Source organism: Gopherus evgoodei, chromosome 2, assembly GCF_007399415.2.
Source record: "Gopherus evgoodei ecotype Sinaloan lineage chromosome 2, rGopEvg1_v1.p, whole genome shotgun sequence".
Classification (NCBI taxonomy): Eukaryota; Metazoa; Chordata; order Testudines; family Testudinidae; genus Gopherus; species Gopherus evgoodei.
In genome coordinates, this window is record NC_044323.1 from 188214045 (window position 1) to 188235384 (window position 21340).

A 21340-nucleotide genomic window follows, 5' to 3' on the forward strand; every position below is an offset into this window, starting at 1 on the left:
AATTCAATAAGGACAAATACAATTTACTTCAGACCATTTCTCCACTTTGTCCAGATCATTTTGAATTTTAATCCTATTCTCCAAAGCACTTGCAACCCTTCCCAGCATGGTATCGTCCGCAACCTTTATAAGTGTACTCTCTATGCCATTATCTAAATCATTGAGGAAGATATTGAACAGAACTGGACCCAGAACCGATCCCTGCGGGACCCCACTTGTTATGTCCTTCCAGCTTGGCTGTGAACAACTGATAACTACTCTCTGGGAACAGTTTTCCAACCAGTTATTCACCTACCTTATAGTAGCTCCATCTAGGTTGTATTTCCCTAGCTTATTTATGAGAAGGTCATGTGAAACAGTATCAAAAGCCTTACTAAAGTCAAGACATACCACATCTACTGCTTCCCCATCCACAAGGCTTGTTACCCTGTCAAAAGAAAGCTACTGAGTTGGTTTGACATGATTTGTTCTTGACAAATCCATGCTGTCACTTATCACCTTATTACCTGTTAAGTCTTCGCCAATTGATTACTTAATTATTTGCTCCATTAACTTCCTGGGTACTGAAGTTAAGCGTACCGTAGCCATGAACAAATTAAGTCCACATATAAACTGGGTTCTCCTTCTACAGATCTCGAGGATGTGATAGGGCGCTTCAAATATGGCATCCCTGGGTGCTGAACAATAATTATGAACAACAGTGAGCTCAAAACTCACGCCCTTCTTCCTGACCCAAGACAGCCAACTCCCTAGCAAAGAGTAAACCAAAAAACCCCTCTAATATTCAAGAGAAAGTTTCAGTCAGCCCTAACTAGTCCTTACTGTGTGATCAAAGCTTCTGCTTCTTATAGCTCTTTGTTACAAGCCTTTGCTCAGTAACAGCATTGACACATTCTAACACTCCCCACTGACATATTCTAGTGTCCATCTCAATTTAAGTGCATTAAGGGTCCAATCTTGGAAGGTCCTGAGCATCTTAAACTCCCACTTAAGCCAAAGAAAGTTTAGGGTGCTTGACACATAGCATCTGCATGCCTCCTGCTAAGTCCTCCCTGCCCCTCTCCTCTTTATTACATACCCCTGGCTTGGGTCTTTAGGCCCCAGAGGGAACAGAAATACAAGCCTCAGTCATCATAATGGAAGAGAATAAAAGGCAGGATTTCTCTGCTGCAGTCATTTTTTCGACGTAAATATAGGGGGCGTATGCTTTGTACTGGATATAAACGTATCACATTAGCTTGTAGCTGATTAAGTGAAACTGCTAGATAGTAAACATCCCTTAAAAACAGAGGCATTTTCACCTTAGGAGTGCTACCCTAAAACCCACAGTCTTAAAGCAGAGCGTAGCGGCAAATACTATGTATTAAAAATGCTATTTATGGACCTCCCCTTTCTGTATCCAACTTAAAAACTGTATATGAAGATGGAGCTTGTAGCCAAACTCTCCTCTTTGCAGCTAGAAAGGAAACTCTGAATGTTGGCTTTTACTGTTTTACATTAGCTACGTAACATAACAGTGCTCCTCCCAATGATGGAAACAAAGACACAGCCTCAGACAGTCACCGTTGTTAGTAACAGAACACGCCTGGCTGGGGTCATAGCAGTGATTCATTGGTCTGTTATAGGAAAAGTGTCTGCTGACACTTATACATAGATGTTCAGCACAGAGCAAAGGAGGAATTAAATGTGCTTCTTACACCAATGACAAGAGTTAGTTGTCTGTTTAATCCCGCCCATCACTATACTGGAATTTTACTTCATCTGCTGTTAGGATAAATTTTAGGAAGCTTTAGATTTTGAAAAACAAAAGGTGGATCAACACTTTCTTGGTGTGTCAAATCAGCACGTCCTTTCATTTTACACTCATTCAATTATCTGTCTTTCGAGCTATAGGTAAAGGAAACTCCATTTTTGACAGAACCATTCATGATGTTCTTAGGATTCTCTCTTTCAACCTTTTCTCTGCTGAAGATAGTGTCCTGGTCGCTGTCGAACTCGGACTCTGAAACCATCAGACTGGAATTGTGTTCTGTACTTCTGTGTTTTATACCTGAAAATAACAAACCAAAAGATTCTCTGGAAAGTTTTACTTTTAAATTTAGTAACCTCTCCCCTGTGTAGTGTTGTGCAAAGTCAGTGATGATCTGCTGCACTGCCTCAAAGAGTAACTATTCAGACCACCATCCATATTAAAGATTATACAAACACACACTAAATATCGGGGGCCAGATACTCCATTGACCACAATGGAGATTTACATATTGAAACTACCTGAGCAGCTGGTGCATTGTGCATTGTGCCTTGTTCTGCCTTTATTTCACTACAGATGATCACAATTCTTTTAAAGCATCTCATCACGCAGCACAGTATTTTCTAACAGCTTGAACCAATCAATTAAATCTACCCACACATACAGCTCTAAAATTGACCACGAAAAGTTTGTGCTCCTGGGTGAATTTATTACTTTTTAGGATGTCTATTGCTTAGGAGGTTTTCCTCCACTGCACTTAAAGCTTCCCCCCAATTAGAATGAGGGAAATTAAAATTAAAGGCCTTTCATTGTAAATGGAAGCTGTTAACTAGGGGCATGCTCCAAAGCCCATTGAAGTTAAATGGGACATATTTGGGCCATGCAACATTGCTATGTATTAGCTAGAAAAGCGGGGTGGGATGGGTTGTTTTTGTTTTTAGTTGTTGTTTTTTTAACGTGTTACTAAGTTAAAAGTTGTTTTCATGTTTTCTTTTAAAATGAAGAATATACGTATGGAAAAGAACTTTGTAACTAACTGCTATAAAATTAAGAACATAACATAAGAACAGCCATACTGGCTCTAGGCCAGTATCCTGTCTTCTGACAGTGGCCAATGCCAGGTGCCCCAGAGGGAATGAACAGAACAGGTAATCATCAAGTGATCTATCCCTTTCGCTCATTCCCAGCTTCTGGCAAACAGGGGCGAGGGACACCATTCCTGGCCATCCTGGCTAATAGCCATTGATGGACCTATCCTCCATGAATTTATCTAGTTCTTTTTTGAACCCTGTTATGGTCTTGGCCTTCACAACATCCTCTGGCAAGGAGTTCCATAGGTTGACTGCGTTGTGTGAAGAAATACTTCCTTTATTTATTTTAAACTTGCTGCCTATTAATTTCATTTGGTGACCCCTAGTTCTTGTGTTATGAGAAGTAGTAAACAACTTAAACAAAGATTAAGACAAACATAGGAGTTTAATGATCCACTTCTAAGAAAGGTCCCAATTAAAAAATAAATCTTACCATATTTGGGCCTTAGCTCCATCCTCTCCTGGTCATCTATGTTATCTAGGATAGTGTATTTGGTTTTCTTTCTTATCTTTGTCCTCTTTCTGCTAAAAGGAAAGTTACCACCAGTAAATCAAGTTCTCATGCACAGTACATAAATTCACACACATACACTGAACAGGGACAGCCAAAGAGGCCAATTTTGCTCTCACAGTATCTCTACGCAGATGTAACTCCACCTATTTCAAGAGTCACTCCTGATTGATGCTGATGTAAATGGGAGCAGAATCTGCACCACAAAGTGCAAGTCTTTCTTTCATATGCAGAAAATGGACAAAAGTGGGCCTGCTTAACTAGGGAACAGACTTCTACATTACCTAGAGATGGGCCTGAGGCACACAGTTTGGTTCCAGGACAAAATTTTCCCAAAGCTTGGGGGTGTGTCCAGACCCAGCATTTTGGTTTAGCCCTTACGAGAGCAGAATTCAGATCTGGGTTTCCACCAAGTTTGGTTTGGGCTCATCGCTAACCAAACCAACCAAAATGGAGATTTCCACCTACGCATGAAATCCTCCTACTGCTCTGGTCTGCAAAGACAACTGTCTCCTCATTTAAATCCTTCCTCAATGTTCACGTCTCCCACATCACCTACAGGAACTACATCTCCTATGAATTTATGTAATGGATTTATCCTAGGAGTTACTTGCTCGTTTACATGGGGGGAAGGGGCTGAATGTCTGAGAGAGAATAAGAACACTAGACATGGGGGGAAGGGGCTGAATGTCTGAGAGAGAATAAGAACACTAGAAGGGAAGTGGAGAACTGCTGCCCAGGGGAAGATGAGGGGTTGAATGCTAGAAGGAGGAATGGGGAGGGGATTTTAGCATGTACAGTCAGGGACATATCTAACAGGATGTGCATTACTATCACTGATCACTTTGCTTGTATGCTGCATCCCTTTCCCACACCTTTCTGCTGTCTGTCTTTTTTATATGATAAGCTCTTCAGGGCAGGGACTGACCTCCCCCATTTGATAAGCATGTAGTGGGCACTACTGCAATTTAAATAAATAAACAGTAATAAAAATAACTTGGACTCCGCACTCTCCAGACAGGCTGACTTAATCTGAGATGTCAATAAAGCTATCTAAAAAACAATCCAGTCCCTGGAAGCCATGCATCATTTACGTATAAACTCCATGGGGCCAAGGATATCTCCTACCTCTGCCCCCCCCTCCACAGTCCCTGCCCTTCTCTCCACGTCGATCTCTGGACCAGTCAGATGCCCTCTGCAGAGTCTGAGGCAAATGAGGACAGAGTCACAGAGGCAGATGAGCCCCAGTTCCGTGCAGGAGTTCTACCAGTCCCTGCCACATGCCAGTCTCGGAGGTCCAACACCAGCCACCCCAGTGTCAGAGAAAGCAGTCCAAGGGGAACACCTTTTCAAACAATATCCTGTATGTCTCACCAAAATGTCATTGTGGGGAAGACTAAACACCCAGTATCAGAGGGGTAGCTGTGATAGTCTGGATCTGTAAAAGTGGCAAAGAATCCTGTGGCACCTTATAGACGTATTGGAGCATGATCTTTCGTGGGTGAATACCCACTTTGTCGGATGCAACGCCCAGACAATTCATTTTTTGTTTCATCAAAACAAATTGTCTCTCTACTGGGCAACAAAACATTCACACCAATGACTTGCACCAGCAAGGACCACGTGGACAAATACGTTACTTGGGAGAGAATTACTGATTGTCTTGCTGACACATGATTTATACTTAAAAGTTAGGTTGACATAGCTATGTCAGTGAAGGGGCGAGAAAAAAAAAATCACATCCTGGACCACCGCAGCTATGCTAACCTCCAGTGCAGATGCAGGTATGTTGACAGAAGAATGCTTCTTTGTCCATAGCTACTGTCATTCATAGCTACTGCAGTTCCTACACGAATGGAAAAAAATCCATTCCATCAGAGTAGGCTGCTTTACAGTATGCTGGCATAGTGATGCTGATAGAGCTAAATCAGTGTAGTCTCTCTAGTGTAACCACACCTGAGACTGATAATGAGATCAGAAAAAGCATATTAACAAGGCAGATAAAAAAAAGAGTTGGAAGCAGGGAGAAACTCCTGGGATAGATAGTATTAGCATACTTTGTACAGACTAGTTTCCTTGGATCTAAGCCAGACCCAACCTGCCAAGTTATAGCCATTCTCCATGAAGTACCCTCTGCTTTAGAGTTTTCTTCCTCCAGGTCCAAAACAGTCCTAGTTTAGTGATCTCCAGGAGATACGGCTTTATCTAGGTGTGAGAGACTGGGAAGATTCTAGTGGGAGGATTTTAAAGATCTTAAATATGTTTTCAGCCGCTGGGCTAGGATATATGTTAATTATTAGGTGGAGAAGTGGTGGGTGGTTCCAGCAGTAGTCTCTTTTTATAACTGTTTTTTAACATGTGTCAGGGAGCACCTCAGGCAAAGGACAGGTCTTACTTCTCAGTGGGGTAAGTATATAAACCCAAAGATAGAAAAATATCTACAGAGGACAGTAGAGTGTTTGAGAAGAGCAGAATGGTTGAATACTGAGGTGCAGTGAAGTCACGTTTAAACACACTGCACTGAAAACGATACAAAACACATACCTCTTGCAGTAGCAGATGCAGAGCCATGCTAAGCTCACCATGAGCACAACCAAAAAGAAAGTGGATACTGTCACGTAGAGTATGCTCCATTCTAGAAAATAAAACAAGAGAGTGATGCGCAAAGGTATTATGAATGTAACTATCTCAGTAACTGATCCCATGAGGTGGAGTGCGGCTTCATTTTTCATTAAGACTGACTGGAACTTGAGAGTTGTTCTCTTAAAAGGGAATCTGTAAAAATGACACCAAGGTCCCTATTTACCATTGCTGAATGCTGAGACTTAGGCCTGGTCTACACTACGCATTTATACCGAATTTAGCAGCGTTAAACCGATTTAACGCTGCACCTGTCCACACAACGAAGCCCTTTATATCGATATAAAGGGCTCTTAAAACCGATTTCTGTACTCCTCCCCAAAGAGGGGAGTAGCGTTGAAATCGGTATTGCCATGTCAGATTAGGGTTAGTGTGGCCGCAATTCAACGGTATTGGCCTCCAGGCGGTATCCCATAGTGCACCATTGTGACGGCTCTGGACAGCAATCTGGAGTCAGATGCACAGCAATCTGGAGTCAGATCCAGGTAGACAGGAAAAGCCCCGCGAACTTTTGAATTTCATTTCCTGTTTGCCCAGCGTGGTGATCTGATCAGCACAGGTGACCACGCAGAGCTCATCAGCACAGGTAACTAAACAGTCTGAGAATCGAAAAAGAGCTCCAGCATGGACCGCACGGGAGGTACTGGATCTGATCGCTATATGGGGAGAGGATTCAGTGCTAACAGAACTCCGTTCCAAAAGGCGGAATGAAAAAACATTTGAAAAAATTTCCAATGCCATGATGGAGAGAGGCCACAGCAGGGACTCAATACAGTGCCGTGTGAAAATTAAGGAGCTCAGACAAGCCTACCAGAAAACCAAAGAAGCAAACGGAAGGTTCAGGGCAGGGCTGCAAACATGCCGCTTCTACGCTGAGCTGCATGCAATTCTAGGGGGGTCTGCCACCACTACCCCACCCCTGTCCGTGGATTCCGAGGTGGGGGTAATCTTAGCCATGGCTGAAGATTCTGTGGATGGGGAAGATGAGGAGGAGGAAGAGGAGGACGAGCTTGCAGAGAGCACACAGCACTCCGTTCTCCCCAACAGCCAGGAGCTTTTTCTCAGCCTGACAGAAGTACCCTCCCAGCCTTTCCAAGCCACTATCCCAGACAATGAAGCCATGGAAGGGACCTCTGGTGAGTGTACCTTTGTAAATATAAAACATGGTTTAAAAGCAAATGTTTTTTAATGATTAATTTGCCCTGAGGACTTGGGATGCATCTGCGGCCAATACAGTTACTGACAAAGGTCTGTTAACATGTCTGGGGATGGAGCAGAAATCCTCCAGGGACATCTCCATGAAGCGCTCCTGGAGGTACTCCAAAAGCCTTTGCAGGTTTCTGGGCAGGGCAGCCTTATTCCATCCTCCATGGTAGGACACTTGACCACACCATGCATGTAACAAGTAATCTGGTATCATTGCATGTCAAAACCTAGCTGCGTATGGTCCCGGTGTTTGCTGGCATTCAAGCAACATCCGTTCTTTATCTTGCTGTGTTATCTTCAGGAGAGTGATATCATTCATGGTAACCTGGTTGAAATACGGGAATTTAATTAAGGGGACAGAGATGGTTGGGCTGTTTGCCTGTGGCTTAAAAGAAATCCTTCCCTGCATTTAGCCAAGCAGAGGGAGAAGGGGGGGATTGGCACTGAGCTTTATCGTGTTTGGCTAGCTGGGATCTTCCCTGCAACCAGCCACGTGGTGGGGGGAGGGGTAAAGCGATCATCCCAGAGAATTGGATGGGGGCGGTTCTGGTGCTGCATGCTAACAGGAAAGAAGCAGCACTCAATGGGCTTTGCTTGCTATTTGGGAAAGGAGGGCACTGGATATATGAAAGCTGCAGAAGCCGAAAGACAATGGCTTTCCATGGCTGCATGCAAGCCAAATTCTGATGCCCGTATCTGCGTCTGTGATCTCTAACACCAAAGCCGCAGGCACTCAATATTAAGATGCAAAATGCGACCTTGTAGTGAGATCACATGTGCTATGTAAGGTGAATAGTGTTGTTCACCGTGAAAGAGTATAACCATTGTTCTGTAAAATGTATCTTTACAAATACTTCTCTCCCTTTTTTCCCTCCCTCCTGCAGCTGCAAATTTTTCAAGTCTCCCTCCTCCCTCCCAAAGGCTATCTCAGATAAGGCGGCGGAAAAAAAAGACGCAAGATGAAATATTCTCGGAAATCATGGAAGTGACCTGCAATGAAAGAGCTCATCTGGATGAGTGGAAGGACGTGGTATCAAAGTACAAGAAAGATGCCAGTGATCGTGAGGACAGGAGGGACCAATGTGAGGATAGGAGGGACGCTTGAGATGAGAGGTGGCGGCAGGAAGATCAGAGGAGGCATGATGCAATGCTGGGGCTGCTGCGTGATCAAACTGACATGCTCTGGCATCTGGTGGAGCTTCAGGAACGGCAGCAGGATCACAGAGTGCCGCTGCAGTCCCTGTATAACCACCCTCCCCCCTCACCATGTTCCTTAGCCTCCTCACCCACCAGACGACTAAGAACGCGTGGGGGGAGGCTCTGTGCACCTGCCCATTCCACCCCAGTGGACAGCCCAACCAAAAGACTGTCATTATTGTGAAATTTTTTTAGTGGCCTTTTCCTTCCCTCCTATCCTCCTCCCAAACCCCACCCGGGCTACCTTGTCAGTTCTTGCCCTCTTTTTATAATTAATTAATAAAGAATACATGATTTTTAAATGAGAGGGATTTTATTTCCTTAGGAAGCAAGCGGTAATCGAAGGGGGAGGGTGGGTGGCTTACAGGGAATGAGTCAATCGAGGGGAGGGTCATCAAGCAGAAACAAAACACAACAGTCACACTGTACCCTGGCCCATGATAAAACTGGTTTTCAAAGCCTCTCTGATGTGCACCGCTTCCTGGTGTGCTCTTCTAATCGCCCTGATGTCTGGCTGCACATAATCAGCGGCCAGGTGATTTGCCTCAGCCTTCCACCCCACCATAAAGGTCTCCTCTTTACTCTCACAGAGATTGTGGAGCACACAGCAAGCAGCAATAACAATGGGGACATTGGTTTGGCTGAGGTCTGAGTGAGTCAGTAATGTGCGCCAGCATGCCTTTAAACGGCCAAATGCACATTCTACCACCATTCTGCACTTGCTCAGCCTGTAGTTGAACAACTCTTGACTACTGTCCAGGCTGCCTGTGTATGGCTTCATAAGCCATGGCATCAAGGGGTAGGCTGGGTCCCCCAGGATAACTACAGGCATTTCAACATCCCCAACTGTTATTTTCTGGTCTGGGAAGTAAGTCCCTTGCTGCAGCCGTTTAAACGGAGTAGTGTTCCTGAAGATGCGAGCGTCATGAACCCTTCCTGGCCATCCCACGTGGATGTTGATGAAACGTCCCTTGTGATCCACCAGTGCTTGCAGCACCATGGAAAAGTACCCCTTTCGGTTTATGTACTGGGTGCCCTGGTGCTCCGGTACCAAGATAGGGATATTGGTTCCATCTATAGCCCCACCACAGTTAGGGAATCCCATTGCAACACAGCCATCCACTATGACCTGCACATTTCCCAGAGTCACAACCTTTCATAGCAGCAGCTTAATGATTGCATCACAGCAGCCCCCACAGTAGATTTGCCCACTCCAAATTGATTCCCAACTGACTAGTAGCTGTCTGGCGTTGCAAGCTTCCAGAGGGCTATCGCCACTCGCTTCTCAACTGTGAGGGCTGCTCTCATCTTGGTATTCTAGTGTTTCAGGGCAGGCAAAAGCAAGTCACAAAGTTCCATGAAAGTGCCCTTACGCATGCGAAAGTTTTGCAGCCACTGGGAATCGTCCCACACCTGCAACACTATGCGGTCCCACCAGTCTGTGCTAGTTTCTTGGGCCCAAAATCGGCGTTCCACGGCTAGAACCTGCCCCATTACCAGCATGATCTCCAAAGCGCAGGGGCCCACGGTTAGGGAGAATTCAGTGTCCATGTCCTCATCACTCTCATCGCCGCGCTGCCGTAGCCGCCTCTGCCTCAACTGGTTTTGCAGGTCCTGGTTCAGCATTGACTGCACGAGAATGCGCGAGGTGTTTACAACATCCATGATTGCTGTCTTGAGCTGAGCAGGGTCCATGCTTGCCATGCTATGGTGTCTGCACAGTTCACCCGGGGAAAAAGGCGCAAAACGGTTGTCTGCTACTTGCACGGAGGGAGGGGTGAGGCAGGGGTGAGGCTGTACCCAGAACCACCCGCGACCATGTTTTTTGCCCCATCAAGCACTGGGATCTTAACCCAGAATTCCAATGGGCAGGGGAGACTGCGGGAACTATGGAATAGCTATGGGATAGCTACCCACAGTGCAACGCTCCGGAAATCGACACTAGCCTCAGTACATGGATGCACACCGCCGAATTAATGTGCTTAATGTGGCCATGTGCAATCAACTTTATACAATCTGTTTAAAAAAAACGGTTTCTGTAAAATCGGAATAATCCCGTAGTGTAGACATACCCTTAGACTTCTGGATCAAATAGTCACAGGTTGTAAGAAAAATATATTTTTTCTCCTGCCAGCCCAGCAAATTCAGCCTGAGATCTGAAAGTCAAAGTGGGTTCTTTCCAGCTTGGGCATTTCACCCAAGTGAGCTGTGTACCTTTATGCACCTTCTGTACAATACAGCTCTGATAGGACATGTGATTGATGATAGTGTGCTGTTAAGAAAAAAATATCATATAGGATCAGGGAGATCCCTCCTGCACCCCAACGTCCTGCCCAAACCCAGAGTCTCCTCCTGAACCCAACTCCCTCCCAGAGCCTGCACCCCTCACCCCCTCCAACACCCCAACCTCCTGCCCCAGGCTCAGCTCAAAGCCCTCTCCCACACTCCAAATCCCTCGGCCTCAGCTCAGTGCCTGCACCCCAACCCTCTGCTATAGCCTGGTGAAAGTGAGTGAGGGGGGATGGAGTGGGCAGGGCAGAGGGCAGGGCAAGGTTGTTTGGGTTTGTGTGATTAGACAGTTGGCAACACTATGTACAACACTATGTACAAACACATGGGTCCAGATTCTGATACTCTTGCTCATGGGGAGTAGTATCTTATTCCTCAAGTGATCCTATAGAAATTAATCAGACTACTTGAGGAGTAATGTATTTCTCGACATAAGAGTAGGAGACTCTGTCCCACGCAAAGAACAGAATTGCATTTTGGCTAAACTAATGCTATTAAAATTTTCTAATTAAATTAAGGCTATTAAAACTAAGTATAGTAGAGGAGATTTCAAATAGGATGTCAAAGGGGTGTCCTAACAAAGAAGTGATAGTCCTGTCAAACCATAAAATGTAAATCAGTGACAACTAAACTTTATTTTCCAGAGGTAATTGTAATACATGTGAGATTAATGCAATTAAAAAAATGGTGAAAGTGGTCAAATAAAAAAAGCGAAGTTTTTAAAACTGACCAGACTGTTTAGTATAAAACACAAGCATTTTGTAGCTACTGCTACAAATATCTAGGCCACCGTATTAAACATGATGCACAAAACACATCCGCCAGAATGCTGTGGTGAGTTATCGCTGTGTTGTTCCTCTTAACCTGAGCAGAAATCAGAAACTCTCAAGCAACTGCAGGTGCAGTACCAGGGTTATCTACAGAAACATCCATCTGGTCCAAAATAATTTCAGAGTGTCCCAGAAGTAACATTTAACTATTTTTATACTTTTCTCCTAAAACTATTATGCAAAATTTGAAAAAACAATATTTTAAAATGACGTCTAGTGTTATTCAGAAGATTCTCAATCACTTTAAACTCTCATGCAGATCATCTTCCACAGTGTAATATTGAGGGCCTGAACAGCCAGAAAGCCCCCTAATTTTTTTTTTGTTATTCATTTTCTAATTTTCTCCATTTCCACAAGTAATACAACTCCAACTGTGAGGTGTATTCTTCCTTCCTTCTGTGCATGTAACTGCTAATGCCAGTAATGGGGTCATAGCACACACATGGAGCTGCCAGGCCTGTGAGATGTCCTGCAAGTTGCTGAGTTCCCTCTACTCTGACTGCAGTTAGCGGTAGTAAGGCGTTTTGCACCTTACAAAATGCAACTCTGACAAACTGTTTGGGGGAAAAATAAATCTTAACAGTCAAGGGGGAAAAGAAATGCAGAAAATCTCCAGTATATATTAGCAAGTTTTACCAAGTAACAAAAGTTTACACTAACATTATTTCTGTCTTTTTTTCTAAGCTTTGCCTGTTACATAAAAATAATTTCCCCTTTAAAGAAGCAGTTACATCAAGGTCAATCCTGTAAGGTGCTGAGCACTCTGGTCCCATCCGGCAATTATGCACATGCTTTAGTTAAGCACATGAGAAGTCCTACTGCTGTCAATGAGACTGTTTGTGTGCTTCAAGTTAAGCAGGTCCCAAAGTGTTCTGATGGATCAGGCTAGAGCAGTGATTCTCAAGCAGGGGTACCTGTATCCCTGGGGGTACACAGAGATCTTCCAGGGGGCATATCAACTCACCTAGATATTTACCTAGTTCTACAACAGACTACGTAAAAAGCACTAGTGAAGTCAGTACAAACTAAAATTTCATACAATGACTTGTTTATGTTCTATATACTATGTATTAAAATGTAAGTACAGTATTTATATTCCAATTGATGTATTTTATAATTATATGGTAACGATGAGAAAGTGAGTAATTTTTCAGTAATAGTGCACTGTGACACCTCTATATTTTTGTATCTGATTTTGTAAGCAAGTAGTTTGTAAGTGAGGTGAAACTTGGGGTTGGGGGTACGCAAGACAAATCAAACTCTTAAAAGGGAGTACAGTGGTCTGGAAAGGTTGAAAGCCACTGGGCTAAAGTGCCTGGCAACATGCAGGATGAAGCCCACATGGACTTGCTTCTCTCATGTCATACGACTGCATTTCCTTGTTTGGTTGGTTGGTTCTGAAAGAACAGTTAGGTGTATTGTTCATTGTTTTTCAGTATGCATAATATTCATAGATACATTTACAGAACTGCTACACACAGGAAAGGGGAATCATTCTTGGAACATCCCACACAATGCCATCCAAACTCACCACAATTACTCTCTCCATCATTCAGGTAACGTTGGACCAAGTTCTCCATCCACAGCTGATAGCAAATACAACGCTTTGTGATGGGGTCACAGTGACCATGTCCAGAGCATTTTAAAAGGCAGACTAAGAACAGAACAAAGGTGAAGATAATTACGGTATAAAAGGGCCACTTGTAAAGCACACTCTGTTGAGGCATTAATGGAGGGGGGAGGGAGTGCATGATGCACTCTCTTGCCCACAACTCCAGTGCAGAGACTGACTAATGAAAAGGTCACTTAGAAATCCAATGGTGGAAATTTCACTGATGTGTTTCCATGAATCATTGGTAGACAAATATACCCCAAACCATTGCTTTTACTGTCACTGATAAACAGAACCACTGCTGGTTCCTAATCGTCCAGTCATTTGTTTGGGGTCTGAGTTAGGCCGATTTACTTTAAAGGCACAGCAGCCTGGTGGGTGGGATCACAAAGATGAAAATATATTATCCAACTGAATAGTCAGCCAGGTAGCCAATGTTAATTTACTGACACTAGACCTGGAGATCAACCTGGGTCAGGGAGTTCAGTTTTATTTGTTTATGTATTATTTACTGGTAATTCCATGGTGTATAGTCTCCAGAATACCTGAGTACTTGAGAAATATGAATGTTCCCAGACACCACCATAATGATCATCATACAAATACCTGAAATAAATGTAGCATCAGAACTCCTTAGGGCACAGCGTTCATATAGTTAATTTTTAAATGTTGGAAATGTACCAAGAGGTAGCATGATGTGTGCATTTTATCAAAATATAAAACAGTCAAAATAAACTGCTTTCCAAAAAAAATACATAAAACTTGCAGCAGCTTTTTTTTTTGCCTGAAAATTTTTAGTTACATAGCAGGTTAAGTGAATACAAATTTGAAAATTATACCTCCTTTTCTTCTATTTCAAAGTAAAAAAAATATATATATATCACTTAATTTTTACCGTATAACAGCTGTAGTTTTTTCCTCAGGGAGTAAATTCAAAAATAAAACCTATTAATCAATGACTATTTTAGAGCTACAGTTTATATCCCTCCCCTTGCATTCTGATCTTACAAAAAACCTCTCCTTTGGCTATAAATTATAACAAATTCAGATCTGTAATGCCCCAGTGTCACGAAGTGTTCTATTTCCCAGCAGCACTTCGACTTTATGGCAGATTAAAAACTTGAAACTTGGCTTGAAAGCCCAACCATCATTTTGAAAAGATCTCTCTCATTATGAAGAAACACGAGGGGCCTGTCTACACTACAATATTTACCACATTAGGGGACTGGGTTATAATACAATGATGGCCTGACCATTTTGCCTGGGGAGGTAGGAACAAATCATATTACAACTCCGTTGGGGAATAGTGTAACAACTTCAAAGGAATAAGGGATATAACACAAATTCTATATTACGGTTACAGCCTGGTTTGCCCCATCCACAGAGTAAGAACAGTGTTAGATCACAGCTGGGATAGTACAGTGTTATAACATGGTTTCCCAACATGGTAAGTTTCTTAGTATACAGTAAATAAGCCATAGGCCTTGGCTACACTGGCGCTTTACAGCGCTGCAACTTTCTTGCTTAGTGGTGTGAACCCCCCACCCCCGGGAGCGCAGCAAGTTACAGCGCTGCAAAGCGCCAGTGTAAACAGTGCCCTAGCGCTGGGAGTGCGGCTCCCAGCGCTGTAAGCTAATCCCCACGGGGAAGTGGAGTACCTGCAGCGCTGGGAGAGCCCTCTCCCAGCGCTGGCACTGCAACCACACTCACACTTCAAAGCGCTGCCGCGGGAGCGCTCCCACGGCAGCACTGTACACTTGCAAGTGTAGCCATACCCTTAGTTATATAATGATTGACAGCCATCATGCTTTCCTTTTAAAGATACAAGTGGCAAAGAGTAAGTAACTGGCAAAAGTCTGTCCTAGATATTTCAAGCATTATCAGCCTCATCACTCAGAAAACTGAATCCAAAATGGTGCAGAAAGGAAGGTCCTGCATACTGTACAATGTTGCTATGCTAATTAATATTCTGATGGCTGTGAAACTCAAGAAATAGGAAGCAGCATGCAGAACGTACCAGCTGTGTCAACCCGCAGAACTTTAAAAAGCAGGAAGTCAGCCTTCTCCTTTAGCAGCTGCATGTGCAGCATCCGTGCGACATCTGAAGCCTTTATTACTTTGAAAGGATGCCCATTCTGCACATAGAATACAACCACTGTGCTGCAGAGAGAACACACAAATAAAATTAAGATTTATGTTGTCCAAGGAGCTAAAATTTTTCAGTTTGATTGTAGGAGCCCATACTCTGGAAATTATAAGTTTAAAATCATTGTCTTTGGTGTATAGATATTATTTAATCTCCCGCCGAGTTAAGCAAATTCATCACAGTGACATGGCTTTTGCACTACCATTCAGTTCAGGAGCAATAACAGTTCTCCAGCTTCTCAGCTTCATGGGAGAAAGCTGAGGAGAGGGGGACACACTCTTCCTTCCCTCATCCTCCCATTTGTTAAACTTCCAGACCCATTTCAAAGCCCTCTCCCTCACCCCACTGTGCTTTCCCACAAGCATCTAAGTTCTGATCCAACACCCACCGCAGTCAATGAGAAGACTGGATCAAGGTATTGGGGGACTAGCAATTAAGAGAGAACCCATCTAAAACCATTATGTCATGTTATGCTGCATTGGGTGGGATGCTTTGGGGGTTTTCTGGGGTGTGGGGTGGAGTCTTTTAGTTGGAAATTAGTCATTGGGGTTTGAAATACTGTAGTGATGGTATTAGATCCCCTGCTCCAGCCCTGATCCCCGTCCTGCTCTCCAAACCCTTCGATCACAGCCCAGAGCACCCTCCTGAACCCCGAACTCCTCATCCACAGCCCCACCCCAGAGCCTGAACCCCCAACCAGAGCTCTTACCCCCTCCCACACCCCAATTTTGTGAGCATTCATGGCCCACCATACAATTTCTATTCCCAGATGTGGCCCTCAGACCAAAAAGTTTGCCCACCCTGATATATACACACTTCCCCAGGCTACTCAGAAGCCAGGTAGACTGCTGAGCATGCTCAGTGAGCTTCTGCTCACCCAGGGGGTGAGGTCCCCAATACTGATTGTGAAAAACCATCTAAAGCACCCAAGGCATCGAAAATTTTAAGAGGGGAAACAAAAAGTAGCTTTGATCATACAGACCTCGGCCAGACAAGTACAATTGTTTAATGAAACATTTGCTTATTGTGACAGTTTGTCTGTCTCACTCCATTTAGCCTTTGGAAGGACAAAAGACAGTAAATTAAACAAAGACGTCAAGATAAATAAATGCGTTTCTTTGAAACAGAGGGAAAGATGTGAAAGAAGGGTCTGCAGGGAGACCCTTTTTTAAAATGAGCTTCTCCAGTTCCAGATTCCTACCTCAGGGATTTTACCACCTGTAGAAGAACTTCTATTGCTAAAACATATGCTCCAGGGAAATCTCTCTCAACTTCTCTTTAGTCTTCCATGCAGCTTGCCAAAAAGCTACTAGTGATGAGCTTTGGCACAGGCAAGAAGAATCATGAGCTCATTTACTAGTTTTGAAAAGTAAAAATTGTCTTTTAAAATCTAACTTCTGCCATCCTGCAGCCCCACAAAATACTGTCAGTGAAAAAAGCCATCTTGAAAGGAAAATCTGCTTATATATATACCAGTATTTTGCTGGTATAACTTATATCAGTTCTTCAAGCAAAATAAGTAATACTGGCAAAAGCACTTTTATGCCATCATAACTGCACCTATAGTAAGGCTTTTGCTAGTATAGAAATGTTGTCATAAAAAGAATTGTATATAACAATCACATCCCTGACATTGCTAAATTAGCAAAAGTTTCTAGTGTAGGTCTGGCCTCAGTGTAGCTTATTTATAAAATGTATACAAGTCTTGGTTCCTTGAAGAGAGCTGGTAAAAAATGGCACATAGACATCTCCCTTTTGCAAAAAGCTCACATAAAGCTCAATAGCCCTGTCCCAAGAAGCAACTATCTTGGGCTGCCTCTCTCTCTGGTGCCTTTTCCTCTCTCAGCCTCATCACTTTTCACCTCGGAAACCCCTCGTCCAGTACTCCCCCTTGGACTGCAAGATTTGGAAAAGATAGTGCAACAATTTTGTGCAGCTTCTCTGCAACGCAAAATAAACTCAGAAAGGTCTAACAGCCCAGACAAAGAAGAGTGCTTTAAGCCACACAATATCCCTTAATGACTCTCTGTGTGCAGTCACTGTAGAGTTTCCCTAGGTACTTATACACAAGTGACCCCTAACATGCTATCCATTAGCATCTATTACAATATTTTAACTTTTATTTTATGATGTCACAGGGGAGCTGTCACCTCCATAATCCTACGCATCCTGATATCTGCATACCTTAAATCTGAATAGGCTTGTATATTCTGAACTTTGATGTCTGAATCCAAGACATTCAGCAGCACTGCTAGCTGTCTCATCAGGGTGCCCTTCTGTTGCTCAGTCAGCTGGCCAACTGCAACTTGCAAAATCAACTCCACCAGACCATTTTTTTTAGGGTCTGAGAAAACAAAAAACACAGTTTTTTTTCCAGAGACTGGTAAATATTTCAGGTTTCAGAGTAGCAGCCGTGTTAGTCTGTATCCACAAAAAGAAGAGGAGTACTTGTGGTACTTTGTTAGTCTCTAAGGTGCCACAAGTACTCCTGTTCTTTTTGTAAATATTTCAGTATTGACTGAAGGGCGTGATTATTAACACAGGTTCCCCTAACCTTGATCTTTATGGAGGAAGGTAATTTGGAAGGGTACTTAGTTAATTTTGAAACATACCAGAATATCTAAGTTTCTATCTCATTACCTTCTACCCCAGTTAGTTACAATCTAGCACTGTTTCTACAGACAGGAATGAGAATCAATGAACCTTTTCAGCTAATACCAAGTCTCTTCACCAGCTGCCCTGCAGGGGTTGCTCATGTATAAAGAGGCCCGACCCAGGTAGTTAAGTCAGTGGTTCTCAACCAGGGGTACACAGAGATCTTCCAGGGGGTACATCAACTCACCTTGGTATTTGCCTAGTTTTACAACAGGCTACATAAAAAGCACTAGTGAAGTCAGTACAAACTAAAATTTCATGCCGACAATGATCTGTTTATACTGCTTATATATTATACACAGAAATGTAAGGACAATATTTATATTCTAATTGATTTATTTTATAATTATATGGTAAAAATGAAAAAGTGAGTAATTTTTCAGCAATAGTGTGCTGTGCCACTTCTGTATTTTTATGTCTGATTATGTAAGAAAGTAGTTTTTAAGTGAGGTGAAACTTGGGGGTAGGCAAGACAAATCAGACTCCTCAAAGGGGTACAGTAGTCTGGAAGGGTTGAGAGCCACTGAGTTAAGTCACAGTGCTGGAGTTTAGTGCTTAAAACTCCGAGAGTGAACTCACACTCATTTATATGTGATCCATGTAAAACAAGCCTGATGTCACTTTCTCCTAAAAGCCTCCCTAAATGCTGTCTCATCGGTCTTCAGGGCCCAGAGTCAGGAAAAGTACTTAAGCATGTGCTTAAATCAGTCATTACTGGGACAGCATGTGTTAAAGTGAGTCTAAATGAGGAATATAAACTTGGGACAGAAAAGCTCGACACATTTTTGAGGCAAATTTAACTCGATAATTGTAGGTTTTGTTAAATATAATAAGAACATAAGAATGGCCTTATTGGGGCACTCTATCTAGCCCAGTATCCTGTCTTCCGACAGTGGCCAATGCCAGGTGCCCCAAAGGGAATGAACAAAACAGGTAATAATAATATTTTGCCCTCCTATGGGGCTTTACAAACGTCACAAGCCTCACACCAACCCAGTGACATAGTTAGTATTATCCTGATTGTACAGATCAAGAAAACATGGCAGAGAGGCTAAGTGACTTGGCCACAATCACACAGGCAATCCGTGGCAGAATCAGGATTAAAATAAAGATCTCCCAAATACCCGCCCGATGCCTTCATCACAAAACTCTCCATCCCCAAATAAGTTCTATAAAAAAATTAAAAGCAAGAGAAAACATTTCAATTTATATCTATTAAAGAATTCCAACTGAAATGAAGTCTTATTTAAACAAACGAAGATTCCGCAGAAACATTTTTGCACCCAAACATGGCAACTGGACGTGAGAACCAGGAAGTGTAACTGAGTGGTAAGTGACTAAAAGTAAAAGTGGTTGGTCCCTTTACCTTGTCCAAACTGACTGAAATGCAAAACTGAAACAAATAATGGAAAATAAGTAATGTAGATACATCTTTCAGTCTTAATAAAGAAAAGGTGTTACCTGTAATATAATCAGGAAAGCAACTATTTTTAAACTATGGGGCCTGATTCTCCACAGACTGAAAAGGGTGCGAGCATTTATACCTGTGCAAAGTGGACATACAATAGTATCACCAATGCATGTAAAGGGAGAATTCAGATGATGGTATTTTACACCCACTTTAAACAGGTGTAAACAACAATGCAAGGCGGTGCTGAATCAGACCCATGATTTTTAACCTGACAGGATCTTCCCAGCAGCAAAGAAAAGAATGTGGAGGTATACACAGCTTATAGATGACCTTTTAATGATCATACCAGGCCGCACTTCAACAGTGGCAGTGTCAACAGCTGAATCTCCTTTAGCATCTGTGACTTTCAAGTGAAAAGTATAGAGTCCTTCCACAAGATTGGTTAGCTGCAGAACTGCCTCATGGTCTGAGCCATGTATCACATCCTGCAAAAAAAGATAGCAGCAGAGGGTTATACTCCTTAAGAGAACAGAAGCTTGCGAGCTGTACATCAATCTAGCTGCAGAATGTGAATTCATAGATTCCAGGGCCAGAATGGACCCTGTGATTATCCAGTCTGGGCTCCTGTATAACACAGGCCATTGAGCTTCTCCAAAATAATTCCTAGAGCACATCTTTTAGAAAAACATCTGATCTTGATTTAACAATTGTCTGTAACGGAGAATCCTCCACAAAGCTTGCCCTTGGACCTTCAAAACAAACAACAAAGAGACCACCCTGAAAGAATCCTTCCCGGGATTCCCAGGGGTTACAATGGACCAGTGCAAGTATGGGAGGTGTTAATTAAGCTATGTCTACACTGCAGCTGGAGGTGTAATCTGCAGTTTGTGTAGACATACCCATGCTAGTTTTAATCCAGTTAGCTCTCTAAAAATAGCATTAAGGACATAGCACAGTGGGTTTCAGCATGGACTGTACAAGCCACACCTCTGCGCCTCCTCACGGCTATTTTTAGCAAGCTAATTAAATTAGAGATAGCACAGGTATGTCTGCACAAACTGCAAATTACACCTCCAGTTGCAGCACAGACATAGCCTTAATGCTGTGCACATGCCCATGCAGTGTGGTCACTTTTGATAAAGCTAGTAAAAGGAGATTGTGTGTTCAAGGCAGACATACAGTACTTAGATGCACATCTGTTTGAAAACAGAAGATTCCGTCTATATTTTTGTTTTTCAATTTTATCCTAATATTCTTAATGCTACTTCCTTGGACTCTAAACAATTCCTCTCCTTCCTTGGTGTTTATGCCCTTTATATGCAGACTTATCACTCTCTGTTGTTGTTAAGCTAAGCCTATTTAGTTCTTGTAATGTTCTCACATAAATCACTCCCTTCAGATCCATAATCATTTCCCCCCACTTCAGTTCCTGCCAATTTGTCACCATTTTTCTGATACCAAAGAGCTCTGACCCACACTCAACATTCTGGGGGTAGTTCCACCAGCGTCCTGTTGAGCTAGATCATCAGCTCTTTGGTCTAGGATAAAACGAGACTGGTTTCTTATACCATCTCACATTGCAAGTTCATATCTGATTTGCTGCTTTCCATCATTCCTCAGGCTTTATCAGCACTTTTGCTTTCCAATGATCTTCCTCCTTTTTGAATATCTGCATTTCACATTGTTTTCCCTCTGGCACATTAACTTGCATTTTCCCCAGATGAATCTCATTTTACTATCACATGGCCATATTTCTAAGCTCTCCAGCTAGTGTCTTTGGCATCTCTGTCCTCACTGCTCTGGCCCTCTGAACAGAGTATACTCTGCAAATATAATTAAAGTGCCATTTACCCCTTGTACCAGTTTATTAATATAGAGTTGTGAAATAAAACCAGATGTAGCACCAAACCCTATAGCAACTGACTAGACACATCTGCCAGCATTGTCCATTGAAGTTAGAGGACTTGCATGCATGCAAGAGAGGGCAGAATTTGTCCCCAAG

At 42.9% G+C, this 21340-nt stretch overlaps 1 protein-coding gene across 4 annotated transcripts in view; it reads right to left on the bottom strand.

Moving 5' to 3' along the window:
* Positions 1–501: 501 nt before the first annotated feature.
* The window catches only part of KIAA0319 (KIAA0319 ortholog), an 86029-nt gene continuing 65190 nt past the window's right edge, over positions 502–21340 (bottom strand). For 2 of the 4 annotated variants that reach the window (XM_030552544.1, XM_030552542.1), the window contains exons 15-21: positions 19685–19823; positions 17457–17616; positions 15144–15286; positions 13046–13168; positions 5897–5987; positions 3275–3363; positions 502–2050 (exon numbers count right to left, since the gene is read on the bottom strand). In XM_030552544.1, coding sequence (XP_030408404.1) covers positions 1872–2050; positions 3275–3363; positions 5897–5987; positions 13046–13168; positions 15144–15286; positions 17457–17616; positions 19685–19823 — 924 coding nt within the window. In that variant the 3' untranslated portion in view covers positions 502–1871. Of the gene's footprint in view, positions 2051–3274; positions 3367–5896; positions 5988–13045; positions 13169–15143; positions 15287–17456; positions 17617–19684; positions 19824–21340 lie in introns of all 4 variants that reach the window. The other 2 variants (XM_030552543.1, XM_030552541.1) reach the window with 1 other exon arrangement.